The 18,533-nt window shown below is 38.8% G+C and overlaps 1 protein-coding gene across 2 annotated transcripts in view; it reads left to right on the top strand.

Moving 5' to 3' along the window:
- Nucleotides 1–18,533, top strand: part of dcc (DCC netrin 1 receptor) — a 324,319-nt gene that overhangs the window by 237,819 nt on the left and 67,967 nt on the right. Inside the window, exons 17-21 of one of the 2 annotated variants that reach the window (XM_025909079.1) lie at nt 5,816–5,988; nt 8,113–8,251; nt 13,430–13,537; nt 14,375–14,569; nt 14,677–14,709. In XM_025909079.1, the coding sequence (XP_025764864.1) occupies nt 5,816–5,988; nt 8,113–8,251; nt 13,430–13,537; nt 14,375–14,569; nt 14,677–14,709 (648 nt within the window). Of the gene's footprint in view, nt 1–5,749; nt 5,989–8,112; nt 8,252–13,429; nt 13,538–14,374; nt 14,570–14,676; nt 14,710–18,533 lie in introns of both variants that reach the window. The other variant, XM_019361335.2, reaches the window with a different exon arrangement.

The raw sequence follows: 18,533 nt of genomic DNA, 5'->3' as shown, positions 1-18,533 counted from the left end.
GGTCTTGTGGAGAAACACATAAGGAGATGTTTAGATATTTGATAAACACCTGCGGCTGTACGGATCTTGTTGAAAACATCTGGAGTTCTGTAGTAATGCATCTCCACATGTGGACTTTTGTGGACATTTCTAAACACACCTGAGTGTCTGAGAGAGTGGAGGACATCTGTAGATCCGCAGAGATTTGTAAGTACATCTGGAGGTTCTCTTGGCATATGTAAACACATCTGGACTCCTATAGAGATACACGGACACATGTTGATTTATGAATACACTGAGTAGTACTACACGCTTCAGCACTTCCAGAGGCTTTCTGTAGATTGGTAGACTTACTGGTGTTCTGCACTGATCTACATAGGTGCATCTGGTTTTCTGTAGACACATACACATAAAGCTAAAATTTTCTACAAGTGCAACAGGTCTCCAGTTGTCTAAATGAATCTCTGGTTATCTAGACAATAATACATATCTGTATTCTAGAGATTTAAAGGACATCCAGAGCTCCCTGAATGGGGATACTGTCCCGAGATATGTAAACATCTTGAGTTTCATAGAAATACAGACTCATTCAGATTTTGCATTGATACATGTTCTTCAGATGTTTTTGAGATTTGTGGACATGCTAAGTTTCATAAGGATTCAAAACCATGTAGGGTTATTGTAAATGTTTGAGGACACATTCAGAGTTTTGTTAGTAATGCATAGACACTGCAAGTTTTCTAGAGACATGATTTCTAGAGACTAGAGACATATATGATTTTGAGCAGATTTGAAGACATGTCTGTGGTTATTTAGAGATTTGCGGATATGCTAAAGTCAACCAAGGAGTTCACACACAAAAAAAGAATTTTCAATATTTATAGACACATCTGGAGTTCTCTGGATATAGGTAGACACCCGTGGTATCTGGGAGATTCAGTTTTCAGGAAGAATGTACAATCTTGTAATCTAGAGTTTCTAAGATGCATCTTAACTTTTAAAGACCTGGAGATTTGTAGACATAAATGGAATAAACTAGAATTTTGTTGACAAAACTTAGAATTCCTAAGATTTGTAGACCTATCTGAAGTTTGGGATTCTCACAGAAACATCCAGAGTAGAGATACTTATACGTAGCTGGAGTTTTGCACTGATGCATACACAAAGCTGGAGCTCTTCAGCGATGCACAGATACAGGTGGAGTTCTTTACAGATATACAGTCTAACATGGCGTTGCAGTGTGACAGTCAGAAGTTGATAAGCCAAGACCCTGAGGGCTGAGATGGAAACTAAACCCATTACTGTTCTGCCAAGGTCGTCAACAGTGACACACAGGCACACCTACACCCGCACGCACACACTGTCTGTCTGTCTTGTCATGGCAGCAGCCTGCTGGAGAGGCTTCTTCTTCTTCTTTTTTTTTTTTTTTACGAGAGCTTTAAAAAATGGCTCGTTAACGGCGGGATCCTCGTTAATATACTGCCTCGTCCTCGCCTCGCCGCCCGCACACTGCAGAGGCAGAACTGATCCCTAACCAACCGCCATGCTGCCATTTAATCAACGACTGGAGGACCGCAGAGACAGGGAGACAGCGAGAGAGATGATGGGATGGATAAGAGGATAGTGGGAGAAAAAAGAATGGAGAGGAAGGAGGAAGTAAATACATAAGAGACAAAGTAATGGGAAGAGAGAAGGGAAGAAGGAATAGAAAGTTAGAGCAGGAGAAAGGAAGGAGGAAAAACACTAAGGGAAGGTAAGAGGCAGTGCAAAAAAATGTGGAAGGGATGAAGAAATGTGAGAATACAGAACAGGACTTTCGAGAGAAAGGAGGAGAAAAGAGAGAAGAGTGCAGTGGGGGTGGAGGAGGAGGCGTGTCCTTCATCCTCATCAGTATTCTGTCCTGACTGGAGCTTTATTGTGATGCTGGACGACCAGTTTAACCACGACACTGCCTGGTGCAGCTCGCCCTGCAGCTCCAAACACCTCCTCGATCAATCTCTCTCTCTCTCTCTCTTTCGTTCTCTCTCGTCAAGTCTCACTCTCTCTCTCTCACTCGGCCTGCAGCTGTACATCTCTCTTCAACAGCGACGCATCAGATGTCACTGTTGATTCTCTCGTTTACACTGCAGATGCAACAGGATGAGCCGGGGGGGGGGGGGGGGGGGGGGATTCTTTTTTTTCTTTTTTTTCATTCTGCAATATTTCCAACTCAGTTTCTTGGACTCTACCAGAGTAGCTCTGCATTAATTACAGTTCAAAATAATCCTTCTTTATCTTATGCAAGACTTTGGTGCTGCACCTTCGTTCACCCTTTATCTGAAACAAGTTTCTTTTCCTCTCTTTTCCTCTACTTGCCTCTGATTGGCTATCTCTTAGGAATGTAGAGCTTTAAGCAGGTGGGTGGGGCTGCCTGAGATGACCATATTAGGGTATACTTTCTCAATGACATGACAAAAACTGTCAAACCAAGTGTTTAGAACAGTTTGAAGTTTCTGTCTCACAGGAATTACTTCTAAATATTTTAAACTTGTTTAATTTTAGCATTGAATCTTTGTAACAAAATGTAAAACTTTAATCTTATTTTCATAGCTTTGTCCATGTATGTAAAAAAAATAATAAAAAAAAATTAGTTTCCAACTGAACTTTTTTAATGCTGTAAATGTCAACACTATTCCCTTACTGAAAGAAACTGGTCTCTATACTGGTTCTATATAAATCCACATATCACAAATCTACTAATCCAGTCCCTAAAAGGTATTTGGAAACGTAAGCCACACTTAAGTCATTACTGTAAAAACAAATTTAGTCAGCGTACCTTATATTTGGAGCTGTTTGGAGACCTTTCAGTGTTGGCAAAGCTGTATGTTGAAAGCTGGATGTCTGGAGAGCAGTTATTGTTAGTGACTAGGTCAGACGTAGCAGCAAAAGGAGGAGCAGAGGTGGAGGCAGGTTGTAGTGTGGCTTGCAGATGCATACCAATTGTGTACCAGAAATCCTCTACTTCCTGTCAGCTCTTCCTTTAAAAAACAACATTTTTATGCTAGCTATGTGGCATAAAAATATCGATCTGCAGCACTGTCATATGAAAATGTAAGCTCTAGATTTGTTTGTTCTACAAAGAGATCTACTTTTATCTTACTGTAAGGCTTATTTCTTTCAGCAGTGGACACTTTTCTCTCTTTTTCTGTGTGTGTCTGTTATTTATTTCATGACTCATGCACAGCTACTCTAATAGAGTCCAAAAAAGATGAAATTATGTGTCTGGAAATGAGCATAATAAGTATTTTTCCATGTATCACATGGATTTAATCATTTCATTAAATTAATAATTTGAAGCACTCTTGTTCTTGTTACTTTAAATGGGGCTGCAAGAGAAGACTTTATACATTCAAACAAGACCAATGCTGGGTATATGGTTGAAATTACATGGATTCAGTAGAATCACTACTGATTAGTGTGTCGGTATAAGTAATGGGTGTAGTTTTGTGGTAGCCAGCAGACTTCCCACTTAAATCTATAGCCCAGTTTGACCCCTCGTGAAGTCCAGATAGTGTAGGTGGAATTTGAGGACTGTTAATGTGAAGCCTGAGGAAACAATGCAGTCTGAGCAGATGTAAAGTTCAAAATGGTTTGTTCGAGTTACAAATCCGTGTGTGTGGGTGTCAGACAGTAAGTGTGCTCGGTGAAAAGATGTTCGAATCATTAAAAAAAATAAAAATACTGCAGAAGGACAGACAAAGATCAGCTTTCTCTCGTCTTATTGTCTAGAAGTAAGTGTGAATAGAATGAGAAGAAGAAAAGCACTCTGAACTGGAGCTTACTGTCCTCTATTTTCACAGTAAAGTGAAGCAATAAAGTTGTTCTCATATTTTTTTGGCATCATTTAACTTTTCCATATTCCATATATCCGATCTCAGTCATCAACATTTTGGCCAGTACCAAACCTGAAAAAAACACTGAAATTTTCCCGCAATACAAATGCTCATTTTTAGCTGCCCTGCAGGCTGTTTTGCTCATTAAATGAAAAAGACTAAAAATAACATTTCAGTTCAAATTCGTGTCAGCAGCTTTGCAGTGAACCAGTAAACAGCTCAACTTAACTCTACTGTGGGTGTGTTTGTGTGTATTTTAAATGATCTGCATCACTGTGTTTCTGCTTTCAGTAGGTTTGGCTGTCTGTAGATCAGAGGTCACAGAGCTGAAACCAGCAGAGTTGCTTTTATTTTTATTCACTCTTTAGTTCGTTGTGTTTACCTCAGCTCGTTCCAGCTCTCTGTTAGCATCTGTTAACGCCTTTTATTCACATCCTACTGCCTTCAGGTGCTCTCCCATTTTTCTGGTTCAGAAGTCACATTCACTGAGGTATTCAGCCTGCATCTCCAGCTCCACTACTGACTTTTCTTATCTTTAGATTTACAAGTTACTAAAAGAGTATCTGTTCAGGGAGAGTGTAACCCTGTAAATGTCCTCCAAACACCTCACATGTAAGAAATGTGTTGTTGTGAAAGCGGACACACACATAATGCTACAGTTTCCTGAAGAGAACAACTAAGAGGATACAGTCAATGAAAATGTGGATGTACTTCACTGAGTGTACCCTCAGTGAAGTACATCCACATGTATTTTGTATACTGGTACAGTATACAAGCGTAATGAGCCTGGGGAACACAACTAACTGATGGAAGTGCTAAAAATAATCCACTTGAAATGTAATCTGGTGGTAGTCCATTGCTTTGAAACACCAGGAACTGAGTAACATAATGTGAGAAGTGTTCTTGTAGATTGTGGTGAATGATGCCATGACTAGAATTCACCAGTGTTCCCCTAAACATATCACACGTGGGTAGCTGGCAGTGTCATGAAATGGTTTTTTTAGCAATTACATTAAAACTACTGATCAGTATGTCTTCAAACTCAGCATTGTACTTAATTGGGTTCCTACCAAGTTTGATGTAGACGGGATTGTTGGCTGTACAGATAGGCAAAGGACAAACACACACACACACACACACACACACACACACACACACACACACACACACACACACACACACACAAACGATTCCTTGATTTTGGAGAGAGTCCCAGTAATTCAATGACAAATAGGTGATTCACAAAATGGAGAAATTTGGGCAAAATCCGGTACATTTTTTAAACACAGTGTGTTTAATTTCTGTTCCTGAAACATTTCTTAAAGCATCTGAAGGTAGTGCAAGCTCTCTGGTTTGCTGGAACCACAGATCCACATAAATGACTTATTATTTGTTTAAATATGCAGAAGGCGCAGGGTGACTGGATTTCATTCACACAGGTACTTTTTTATAAGGCCTGTTTTTCCTCAGTTTCTTCAATTAAAAAAAAAAAAGTGTCACTGGCCATTGGTTCTGTCTATTATAGTAACTGTGCTCACCAAAATGGGTTTGGGCCTGTAAGCCCCACCCCTTTGTGGGTCTGTGGATCCACTTGCTGTTTAGAATAATGTCTTTAATCTCTCTTTGTCTTCTTAATCTTTGTCTTTTTTCTCTCCTTTTCTCCTCTTTTTCACTTCCTCATCCACCACTCTTCCTTTTCCTCTCAAACAAACATGGCTGCCTGCTGCATGTCACTTCCAAACTTGCATGTCATCTTATCTATTTATTATTTATGTATTTATATATTTGTCTTCAATATGTTTCCATATATAAACGTCATTATTGCACTTCCATTGCTTTTTATGACTTCATTAAATGCTCCCAAACACCTTGGTTACCGCTAACCCCCCCCCTCAAAGACCCCATTGACCCATCTGAGGATGACCTCTTCCACCTCTTTGATAAATACCCCACTCCCATGCCAGACACCAGCACTCCCATGATCCCCCCAGTGGGGGTCCAAGCTGTGGCTCTGTCCTCGGATTCAGTCCGTGTCTCCTGGGCCGACAACTCTATGACCAAGAACCAGAAGTCATCAGAAGTTCGTTACTACTCCGTCAAGTGGAAGACAAGCTACTCCACCAGTGGAAAGTACAAGGTAAATGACAGACTCTCATGTATGCTCTGGGTGTTGACATTACATTTGAGGACTTTTACTCTCAGACTTTTATTTTGAAAGTGAAATAAAACCTTTGACTGTGATTGGAGCGATTAAGTAATTAATAATAACGTTTAAAAATGAAACTATAAAAAAGCAAATGATCTAATTTTCAAACAGATATCTTTAGTACCACATAGTAATTTTGAATCAACAGTAGGGCCAAGAAAATTACTTTTGGATTTGTGTATATCTCAATTTCAGACTGATTATTATCTTGTCGCTGTGAAGTGCAAATAAGTAGTGGCTTTCACTTCAAAAGAAAATGAGCTTTTAGCAAGACATGTATTTTAAACTAATCCTGCAAAATAAACAAAACAGATTAAATACATTTTTTGAAAGCTTGGATTTAACTTAGGACTTACTTGGCTGTTATGCTGAGGCTCAAAGGTATGGGGCATACTTAGCTGACTTCAGTATTTCCTTGGGGGATTGACTTGGGGCTTTAGGACCTGACTTAGGAAACAAAGGTCATTAGAGATAATTTTGAGGATTTGACAGAAAATTTTGTCATGAGACTTGATTGCATGGATCTGACTTTTGTATTCTTCACTTGGAACCTGTCGATCCTTGTAGTTCAGCTTGGACAAGACTTACTTGTATTGGGTTAGGGTTAGTTCGGCAATCTTAACATTGTGCTTAATTTACCATCTACTGGTCCAGATTTACTAGATTTACTTTACCTCTTAATTAATGCCTTCTCAATTATTTAAAATCCTGGGACTACTCTTTACTCCTGATTTGTCTTATAACTTAGTTTGTTGGTCCAAACTTGGAATTTGACATGAGGTTTAACATGGAGTTGGCAGTATCTTGACATTTTGCTTCCCTTAGCATCTACTCATTATGTAAAGCCTTATGATGCTATGTTAGAAGCAAAGATTGAAGTTAATATTGGGACTTTTCTTAACTTGGGCTTGACTTTGGATTTGTCTGTCCCACCTTAGGACGTGACTCTGGAGTTCATACAATTCGAGTCTTGCATGTAACTTACAACAACAATGAAACAATTACATATTTAGCCACATTTGCTCTTTTAGCTGTAGTCACAAATTCAAACGATGTTGAATACATATTTATTATTTACCCTAATTTCGAATATACCTTATCAGTATTTCTCCAGAATGAGCAGTCTCACAACTGCATCTCCACCCCCTGCTGCTGTTTATTTATCAGCTTACAGGAATTAAAGTTCATAAGTTTCATCTCCATCTCCATTCATTCACTTACATTTTTACAAGTGCCCCATCTGTTGCTGCTGCTCAGTACCAGCAAGAATAATCATGCGCACCCCTCTTGGAGAATGGAGTCGTCTTACAAACCAAAGTTTCTAAATACTTTTATACACTTTTGAAGCTTTTATTGATATATAAAAAACATCTCTCAGCTGGCAGAAAGAACTTAAAATTGTAGGCAGTACTGTTGCAGTGAAGTAGTAAAAACACAAGGCTTGTATCATTAATGGTGGTCTGAAAGCAAGATAAAAAAAAAAAAAATCCTTGTTCGATTTTGGGTTACTGAGTTTCCTTGGGAAACCAAACTCTTGAGAACTTGTAAGGGTAAAAAAGACCTTGGAAAAAATAATCTGAACTGTGCTCCCAAAACAATATAAAAAGGAAATCTATACAAGGCCAGACTCCATTGTTCTTAATAAAGAAGTAGACAAAGAGAAAGTGAGCAACATCTTTGCTTCTACTTCCCTCTCATCACACATCAAAGTTTGGGGAATAGACACTATCAACGTTTAATAAAACTCTAAAGTTGTTGTTAGTTGTGTATGTTTAAACCCTTGAGCTCCACAATAATAATGATAAGTAACCCTGACCTCAGGGCTGGACTGGGACCAAAAAATCGGCCCTGGCATTTTTGATCCAGGCGGCCCACCATGATCACTCCCACAGCATAAGGGTTTAGGGCTAGGCATGTGATTTATTTATTTATTTATTTTATTTTATCCCTTGATTGTATTTGCTGTATATTTTATCTTATAATAGCAGCTTTATTCTTGTATCCTTTAGTTTAACATAAAGCCATCTGAGCTTCCAAATAATGTCATGTGTCCAGTCTGCAGACACCACGGCCCTTAGCCACACGGTCACTGGCCTCAAACCAAACACCATGTACGAGTTTGCTGTTATGGTCACCAAAGGCCGCAAGTCCAGCACCTGGAGTATGACAGCGCATGCTACAACATATGAAGCAGGTAAGTCTCACAGCTTCTGTCCTTTGTGTGGATCCCATAAACATAACACTGATAGTAGGTCTGACTCTAACTTTAAGCTGAACCTATTTCTGACCCAAACGCAAGACCTCTCAAACAGGCCTTTAACCACATAATACTCGGAAGCGCTAAGGATTCTCATCACAGACAACCAACAGGTGCTCACATTCAACTGCAAGTGCACAAACTGTAGCTGTGCCAGATAGAGACAGAGCGCAGTTTGGCCACAGTTTTAGCACACCAGGAAATCTGCATTGTGTGAAGATGCTTTTTCACTTTCTGAAAGCTGCTTATTGGTAGGATGAAGGGGTCAAGTTGGTATAGCTCACTTTTTATAAGCTGGTAAAATTAAAAAATTGAACCTTACTGAAGATTGAAATTAGGCAGTAAGTTTATACAGCAAATATTTTGTCATGCATGAGTCAAATATGCAGATATTTTTAGATTCCTTTTTTCTATGCAGACATTAGCTTTCTACTACCTTTGTAAACCTATGAGAACTTATTCTAAAGGTATTTTATTAGTCTTCCAGTCCTTATTTCCACAACTTGTTTCACGCTAGTGTAGAATATTTTTTTACATGTTGCTTTTCACATACCTGTGACAAATCGCTTTAAAAAAAAGTAAACAAGAAGCAGGGTGCAAAACTAGATTTAAAGCAAAAATAATTTTGAAAATAATTTTCTGAAAATTTAAATTAGTTAAAGGTTTTTCAAGAACTGTGTTTCTCTGAGTACTGTTGGATGTCCTTGGTTTGAATCAACTTCATGCAAATGAAAAGCAGCCAACTGTACATCTTATTGCCTTAAATGAGTAGCTATGATGCCAGATTGCACTGCTGATTGCACAAACAGTGAATGAGAACGGTGAATATCCTGGTTTGAGGAGAATCATTTGTTTGTATTGTGAATCTTTGACTGACATTTATTCATTCATTGTGCAGAAACTTTTGTTTCTATTGAAAGTAATATTTAGGAAAACAGGGCAGCTTCAGGAAGCATTGGTGCACCAAACAATGAGATGCATTACTCTATTTTCTTCCCCTCCCTGAACAGCAATTACTTTTAATAAGAAGTTTAACTATGGATAGAAATGATGTTTTGGTTCAGTGAACAGTCATCTAGAAACTCCACTCTCCCCCGCAACAACACAACAACTCGTCTGCAGCAATGAAACCCAACCGCAGACTGAAATCAAAATGTCAAGGTATCCCTTTCAGGATGTTTACAATCATGTTTGCCGGATTTGTCACCCAATTAAGCGTGAACGGCATTATGGCCTCGGTTCCCTGGGGCCTGTTGGAATACATTGACATTCAGAGTGAGCAGACGGACTGAGCCCACTCAGTCCCTGCAGTGATCCACTGGCTCTGGAGGCACACACTGACCATATTTTCACAACAATACACATGACCACTTTTTCAAAAGCAAAACAAAGTAAATACTGCATTTACTGCAGTTCATACCATCTCTGTCTTACTGTGAAAAATAAGAAAGAAAATATGAGAAATATTTCTGTATATTAGAGTGTATCACATAATGGTATTGGTGTATTTAAAAACTATAGTCTCTTAGACACCAGAGGATGAACCCTGATGAACCTGAAGATGATCCTTGTGTCATAATTGCATTACTGTTATTAGCAACATCTCATTTATGTGGTCCTCACATGGATTTGCCTGAAATAAATGATATAAATAGCATTCAGAGGATTTTGCTGAAACTAATGGGTCACTAGCAAGCCACTCAAGGGTAGGATTAGATGGCCTTCATCTAAGACATAAGCATAGTTTCATATTTTCATATTTTACCTCTGAAATTATGTCTGTTACATGCATTTCGGTATGCCAAACTGGTAAAAGGTCAATATAATGGATGGATGTGAACATAACCAAAACCAGAAACTTGGCAGTTTGAGGCTTCTGCACAGTGTCTTGTTCCTTGAACTCTCCTGGAGAGAGATCTCTAATATTGTTGGATTTTGTTTTATTGGATTTTATTATTGGATCTTCCTGATGTTGCTGTCTGCTGGGATCGCCACATCTGTCACAACTGAGGTCTTGTCAGCCCGTCAACCTATCTGGTTGGTTAGACAGCAGCTGTTTGTCTGTCTGGAACTCAAAGTCCCAAAGGACTGAAGTTCTGTTGTTCTCAACCACCTTTGATGGTTTCACCCATCAGGACTTTGGGACTTGTAGTCCATATGCAGCAAATGTTGCTGTACGCTATCCCAGCCACTTGGTTGTGCCTCTGAGTGTGCATGACCCTAGCTTGCATCGTGCTACTATATACTGGATCATCTCCAGAGCACTTCTGTACAGTCTGCAACCCGTGTTCATAAGGAAATGACCATCTTTTTCTAAACATTTATTCAGTGAATTGAACTCAGTTATCTTTCACATTTCAGTTAAATCTGAGACATCTGGCAAAGATGTCTTTTCAATGTGTTTTGTTTTAATTTTCAAAATGATCTTGATTTTTGCCAATAAAAAAATGCATAATTATAAGTCCTGTGGGTGATTGATTGCTTGGTGGTGCAATGAATAGGCGATTAAGCTTTCATACAGTGTATGCTACTTAGACTGCATTTGTTGCTCTGGACAGTTTTGCCTTAGAACAACAATAATCCTCTTTTTCTCTCTCTCCCCCTCTCTAATGAGCTATTATTTTTAGGAATCTGAAGCTTGTTTTTGATTAGTTGTGATGGAGGTCTCTGCTGAGTCGAAATGGCTTTGAGCTAATACTCCAGCAAGGGTTTATAATGTTCCTGAGCTCACTGGGTTGCTGTACCACACAAGAATTTAGCCTTTTGACAAATGTTGATGTGTTGCAGTGCTGCAGCCTCCCCTGGGTGCTGATAATCTAAAATACCATCCAAATCCTTCAAAATAAAAAAACAAAAAACAAAAAAAACCACAAAATATGTCTGCCCACAAGAATTACTCATAGTTTTGAACAAATAAATAAATAATCTCACTACCTAAAGCAATGCTATGGTTAGGGTTTGAAAAAGTTTCAAGGATAAAATAATGGTGTGGAATGAAATATGTTTCCCTTTAACATTTTTGTCATTATATAAAATGTATAAATTATATTCTTAGCTGATTCGAAATCCAAAATGATGGTCTCTCTATTTGCAATCAGAAAGCCATGTTGCAACATTCTGTAGCTCCTTGCACAACATATTTTCTAACTCAGTTTTAGCTTTAACAATTTTAGTTAATATAGTTGTAACCTAAAGAAAGCTTTAATGAGAATACTGATTTGAAATCCTTAATATGTAATATAAAGAAGAGCCACACAAGAAGGCTGTATCTGTTATTTGCAAAGGCCTGTGACGTATCCTCTTAATATCTCACATTCTTATGCTTATTCTTTGATGGTTTAATTTGTTTTAAAAAAAAAAAGCATCACTCACCTCCAACTCAACAGCACTCAGATCAGATCAATGACAACACTTGAACAACCTGTGTAGCTGCTCAAGACCTTCAGGTCCTACTGACAGTAATTCTCTGAGAGTAACTCTGTCATTTCGAAGTCCTTGGTGTCACATTTAAATTGTGTTGTGTTTCTAAGTTAAAATTGTTATTTTGGTGATATTTATTATGGTGATCATCTTCAATAGTCAACAATTCAGTAGCATTGACTACAAACTGAAAATAGTTTTAATTATATCTGCTTTGAGTGCTGGAACCACTACTTTAACCAGCAGGTGTGTGCACAATGTATTTTCTCAAGGTCTTCCTCTATATTTATGATAAGTACAGGTTGTCACCATCACTAACAGGCTCAGCAGGAACTTGTAATTTCCTCCAGCTCGTCGTGTCAGATTTAACAAGCAGTTTCATTAGCCAGCTCTGGGGTGCAAGCTTTGAATCCTGTCCTGTTGTGAAACTTAAAAACTCGTCTTTAATCACATCTGTAACTCAGGAAGCACCCGCAGCCATCACACACTACAGCTCTGATAGGCTGCCACTTAGTTTCCATGGCGATGGTTGGAGGAGGACAACAAGCCAGAGTCTTTCTCGTGAGGCCGAGCGCTTGACATTTTCACAACAGAAACAACACAAAAGGGCAGTTCAGGAAAGTGTTGAAAATTACCTTCTGTACAATTTCCGCAAGTTCAAACACAGCAGAAAGTCACAACAAAGCCAAAGAGCAGCTGAACTGAGCTCATTATAGATTATTGTCCACTCTGGAACTTCTCACACAGACAGAAGTTGTGCAAATGTTGAGACTAAACAGTGAAAGGGAAAAGGCATCTTTGTATGTCATTGCGTGACTGTCTGATCCAACCATCCATTTAAAAACCAAGTATACAAAGAGATAAAGTGTCAATCAAATGTCCAAAGTCACAAGAGTTTACATTATTAAACAGCAGCTAGGAAGGGGCTTTGTAGAACTCAAACAATTGATTCTCCCAACAGAAATTTAGTTGTATTTTTCAATAGGCTTTCGGACTAATGGACAAAATAAGTCTCAAAGGAAATAAAATCTTTTATTATTTACCCATTTATTCAGCAAGATAATTAATTCAGTTCAATTTAATTTATATAGCATCACTTCACAACAACAGCCACCTCTAGGGACATGAGATTGTAAAGTACAGACCCTAGAGAGAAAACCACCGGTTACAGGACCTCTTATGACCAAGTACTTGGTGACAGGGAGAAGGAAAAACTCCCTTTTAACAGGAAGAAACCTCCAGCAGAACCAGGTTCGGGGGGGTGGGGTGTCATCTGCCGTGACAGGTTGGCGTGAAAATTGTCATGAATTTACTGTATTTTTATTATATTCAAAGAATAAATGCTACACTATCAACCGACTACACTACATAAATGACTTTAATATAATCACCATTAACCTCCTCTGTTTAACATGTTACAGACAATTAGCCACCTGTTAGCAAATGCCTTCTCTAGCCAAAAAGCTCTTCAGGTTTTACGAGTCTTTCCTGTGACACTCCACGTTTGAGCAGGGTTTGGTTGTTACATGTAAGTAAGAAGTGTGAAGTGTGTAACAAATGAAAAGAAATCATGGAGTGATATCGGTTCCATTAAAAACTGCCTACTTCTCAGATTGTCTATGCCCAGTTTCATTTGTGTTGTAACACCTCCAAACACTGTAACCTCTCTGCTAACTGCCTTTGTTTTGTTGACAGCTCCTAGCTCTGCCCCCAAAGATTTAACAGTGATAAGCCGTGAAGGACGACCCCGTGCCATTTTGATCAGCTGGCAGCCGCCTATGGAGGCCAACGGGCGAATCACAGGTGAGTCTTTGTACATATACACACAGGTGTACCGCTGTAGTTTTCTGTAATAACACATACTGTTGATTGTAGTTGCAGAGATAGTTACATTTCTGATTATTTTTTTCAGCTTAAGGTTCATCAGTTAGTCTGAAGGTAGAAAACATCAACACGCTGTTCAGGACTACATGAATCCAGCTCCTTTGTGTATCCAAACGCACACACCTAACACAATATCTTCCATTGTTCCATCTCTCTTCCTCTGGGCGATCAGCTCGGCTGTAAACCCGTCTGTTTTAACGAGCTCCACTGTTCCTGCAGCGTCCCCGAGGACGAATCAAACGCTCCCTGCAGGCATAACAGCACAACACAGCCTTACACTCAGAAACACAGATCGCATATTTTTAAACCCTCTACTTGTTTCTGTTTTACATCCTAAATGTTTTGTGTTTTCCTAAATGTTTTTAAGATTTGCTTCTAAATGGCATGTACCCAAACATTCCAGGTATCAGATCGTAGTTCTCCGATTTTTCACCATAATTATTCATATTTTGCATCACCTTTCTGCGACGCACTTGCAAAAAAAAAATTCACTAATGCCGTTAACCTGTTAGAATTATGGGTCCAGTTGCAGTTGAGATCACATCCACCTGTTCTAACAGAAGAACTGTTATGTATGCAAAAGGCTTGTTTTTATATGACACTGTTCTATCTTCGGAAACTGTTTTTTAGCATCTAACTCAAATGTAACCTAACTCTACCCCCAAGTGGTTCACCAGTAGATGTTCATAGATTAAAAAGATGACTATTTTTTAAAAACATGTATTACTACTCATATAATTACAACTCGTTTGACAGGTTACATTCTGTATTACACACTGGATAAGAACGTGCCGATAGACGACTGGGTGATGGAGGCAATTAGTGGCGACCGGCTAACCCATCAGGTTGTGGATCTGAACCTCGACACTGTTTACTACTTCAGGATTCAAGCCAAAAATGCCAAAGGAGTCGGCCCTCTATCCGAGGCCATCCACTTCAGGACAGCCAAAGGTGCATCCGAGTGTGTGTGACTGAACATCCGTTCCTGCTTTACCTGCAAATGTATTCCTTTGTTTCATATTTTATAAATTTGCTCACACTCTCTGTTGCTTTTTCAGTGGAGCATCCAGACAAGATGGCCAACGATCAAGGTAAACTTTTTCATCTTCAAAGTGGTTTCTCATCAGACTGTCTGACTTCAAGGCAAATCATGTCTGAAGGTCTGAATCATCCTCAATCTCCAGTAAACAGTCATTTTAACTTTCATCTGAGCAGTTATTTTTCATTTTGAGTTCAATCTCAAAATTATACTCGTGTTATTTGATCTTCAAATCATGTTTTGATTACGATTAATCTTCATCTCTCACAAGTTTATTTAAGTTTTATTTGTCTGTCTTTGCAACAAGTGGTAAAATATTACATACTCCTGAAATCGTGGCATGACATTCAATTGAACTGAAAACCCGATTCACAGAGTTCAAAGATATAGAGCTGAACTCACAAACTCTACACTGACAGAGATTTTATAAGCTTTTCAGGATGAGGCTCAGACTGTACATGCATGTAGCCATTGTGACATCACTAACTGGTTTCCAGGCTTTGTACTTTTAAGTATTAGTGTTAACATTTTCCTGGCTTTCGGTTAACACATGAGCATGTATTTATACAGTGAAACTAGCAAAGAATAATAAATAATAAACATATTTATATAACACCTTTCAAAACAAACTAATAAGGTGCTTTGAAGACAAGATAGAAAAAAAACTCCCAATGATAATACGTTTAAAAATATAAAGGTGAAACAATGTTAGGTAGGGAGGTAATAGCAGTGCTAGGAAATTAAAAGTGAGGAATGAAGATAATTAAAAATGGAAAACAGGTCAATTAAAACAAAATATGAAATAATTAAAGTGATTACTTGGAAAAGATGATGATAAAGAACAGAACAAAACTCAAAATGGAGGCACGGTAAAGGTCAGCTTATAGAAATCTGTCTGTAAGAGGAATTTAAAAGACGAGAAGGAGCCAATCTGACCTGCTCAGGGAGGGCAGTCCAAAAAATGGATGCCCCAACTGAAAAGGTATGCAGAAAGTACTCAGATATAGACTATAGATACAGTGGCGGTCCTAGCCTGTTTGGTGCCCTGGGCGAACACTCCCTCTGCCCCCCCCCCCCCCCCCCCCCACACACACACACACACACACATATGAAGAGAGAGAGAGAGAGTATGCATAGTGTGCAAACCGCTACCAAACAGCCATTGGTGGTGTGTGAGAGGCAGATGTTGTCCAAGATAAGGACAATGTTGGATAATACCTCCCACCCACTCCATGACATGCTGGCTAGTCACAGGAGCGTTCAGTGAGAAACTGAGATTACCAAAAAGCACCACTGACCGACACAGGAAATCATTCCTACCCGTGGCCATCTCCCTGTACAACTCCTCCATCTAACACAGTGTGAACACTGCAATAGTTACATCCTTTTTACACACACTCTTTTCTACTTTGTAATATTCTTGTCAATTTTCTTGATATTTATTTATAATCACCTCTGTTAATCCTTGATATTTAGAACTGTGTGATCTGTATATATTAGTGCTATTTCTTAAATGTGTAAAATCTGTAACATAATGTATTGTTTGGAGTTTAGTCTGTTACTGTTACTATTTTTAGAATTTCTTCTTGGAGCAACTGTAACCCACATAATTTCCTTAGGGATTAATAAAATATTCTGATTCTGATTGTTTCAGGATGACCTGCCATTATCCAATGACACATCTGCTTACCTGTATCTTTTGCTCGTTTCTCCTCCTCTTCTTCTCTGTTTTTTCTAAACTGAGCACCTGATGGCTTTGAACCTTTACTTGTCCATCTTCCATTGGTTTTAATTTTGCACTCCAGTATGAACACCCATCCCTCAACCCGAGGATCACCACAACATAACCTAACAGACCTACACCTTAGTTCACAGATTCACTTTGTCTAGGGTTTATTTCTGGGATTTTGCACAACCCAGGATTCAGATCATGAATACATAATGGTCTTGGATTTACAACATTATGAATGAAATGTGCTCTATTTGGAAGAAGCAGCCCCCCTCCCCTTTCGACGGGTTGTGTGTGAGACTTTAAATCATCAAACTGTAAATTATAAATGTTAAATTGTTATTGATCCCTTTACCCCGAGTCCTAAAGTGTAGATTTATTTTCTTACTCTTCTTATATTTATTGTTTGTTTACTTGCACTGCTGTAACTGGAGCCTCGTCGTCTCTCTATATACTGGACTGTATATAGCAATAAAGTTTACTTTGACTTCCGCAGCGAGCAGGCGCACCGAGGGCTCTCGCGCTCACTTTTCGCGTATAGAATTTCGAAAAAACATCGGTGCAAATTATAAGTCTGTATCATAATGTCCGGTGTTTTCGTGTTTGTTGGTTTGTTTTTATTTTATTTTATTTTGCGAGTTGGTTATTAGATGCTGCTCCAGAAAGCCAGAGAATCCCCCGCCGCCCCGCCCTCTCCTCTCTGTGCCGCAAGCAGCAGGCGCACCTCGCAAACGAGGGCGCCCTTAGTCCCAGCAAATGGGCGATAGAAAACCGATTGATGCCTATGACATTCCCAATATGCGCTGGCTGATGTCGGGGCAGCATGAGTATGAGCAAAAAAAAATTTTATTTTTTTTTTTGCCAATGTCCGCGATGCCACGGGCAACCGCCCGTGTCGCCCGTATCAAAAACCGCTACTGTATAGATATTTGAACAAGATAGTAGACTGTTAATAATGCAAACAAGCTATTCATAAACTGTACTGGTACAAGGCACACAAAAAGAAATATAAGAGTTAATGAGGAACAGGCCAATAAAATTCTAGAATTATAGGCTACTCACCAAAACTAAAGCACAGATTTCTTGGAGAGTCTGTTAGTGTAATTAACTGCAGAGCAAGCCTTATTATTTGTCAAATGATTCCACTAAAGAGGCTCCAAAAGGGCACAAACAGCATAAACACGGCTGAGAAAGTCTAGTTCAGTGAACTGAAAAATCAGTTCAGTGAAAAAAAATCACTTGCAGTTGTTATGATTGAGTAAGCTGTTTGTAGAGTTCAAAGACATGCTGTAAGCATGTTGATTTCTCTTGTTGGACATTTTAACATGGGAGTCTTTGTGGACTGACCTATTTTTAGAGTCAGCGTCAAGTGGTGACTAGTTGAACTGCTTTTTTTGGCACTTCTTCTCAAAGCACTGCTTCCCATTATGTTTCTAGAAACTGTAAGAACATCTAGTCAGCATGCAGTCTGAGTGCAAAATGCTAATGTGGTACTATAAGGTCATTAAAATATGATAGGGTTTGATCATTGAGTCCTTTATATGTGAGGAGGACTTTAAGTTCTGCATTTAGCACTAAATTAAGGACTGTTAATGTTTTTGGGTTTGCTCATGGACGAGCTCATCAGCATCACTCAGACATAGCATGTTTGTAATTCTGAGAAGACTTTACACATCACAGAATCGGGGCTAAAGATTTTTTATGCATGAGATATTATGGAAAAATTTAAGTATGTGTATCATGTCTTTGCATTCAAATGAATGAGGTCTATCTCCGCCAAGTGCCAATTTTATGTAAATTGCAGTAATCAGGCACTTAGGAGTTAAGAGTTGTCTCCGGGCAGTATTGCTTCAGCTCCTGTTTGTGTTGATGGCAACCAAATACCAAACAACAAAACTTTATTTTCCAACTGCAAGCAACTCTGCCTCCCGTTCTCCTTGAAGGGAGATCCCAGCATCCTAAGACTTGTGTGGACAAATCACTTAACAAAAGACAAACAGACTGAGAAGACAAATGTAAAAAGAGAAATTTACCCAGTTTTCTTCATGTCTGAATTAATTTTTCACTGTAATCAAACAACCCCATCTTGAGCTGAATTAAAGTGTTTATTAAGTGTTGCGAAAAATAATTTTTCTTCTGACAGCAAA

The sequence above is a fragment of the Oreochromis niloticus genome, linkage group LG7 (genome assembly GCF_001858045.2).
Source record: "Oreochromis niloticus isolate F11D_XX linkage group LG7, O_niloticus_UMD_NMBU, whole genome shotgun sequence".
Taxonomy (NCBI): Eukaryota; Metazoa; Chordata; class Actinopteri; order Cichliformes; family Cichlidae; genus Oreochromis; species Oreochromis niloticus.
Note: the sequence above shows the minus strand (reverse complement) of the source record. Positions and strands in the feature narration are given on the sequence as shown.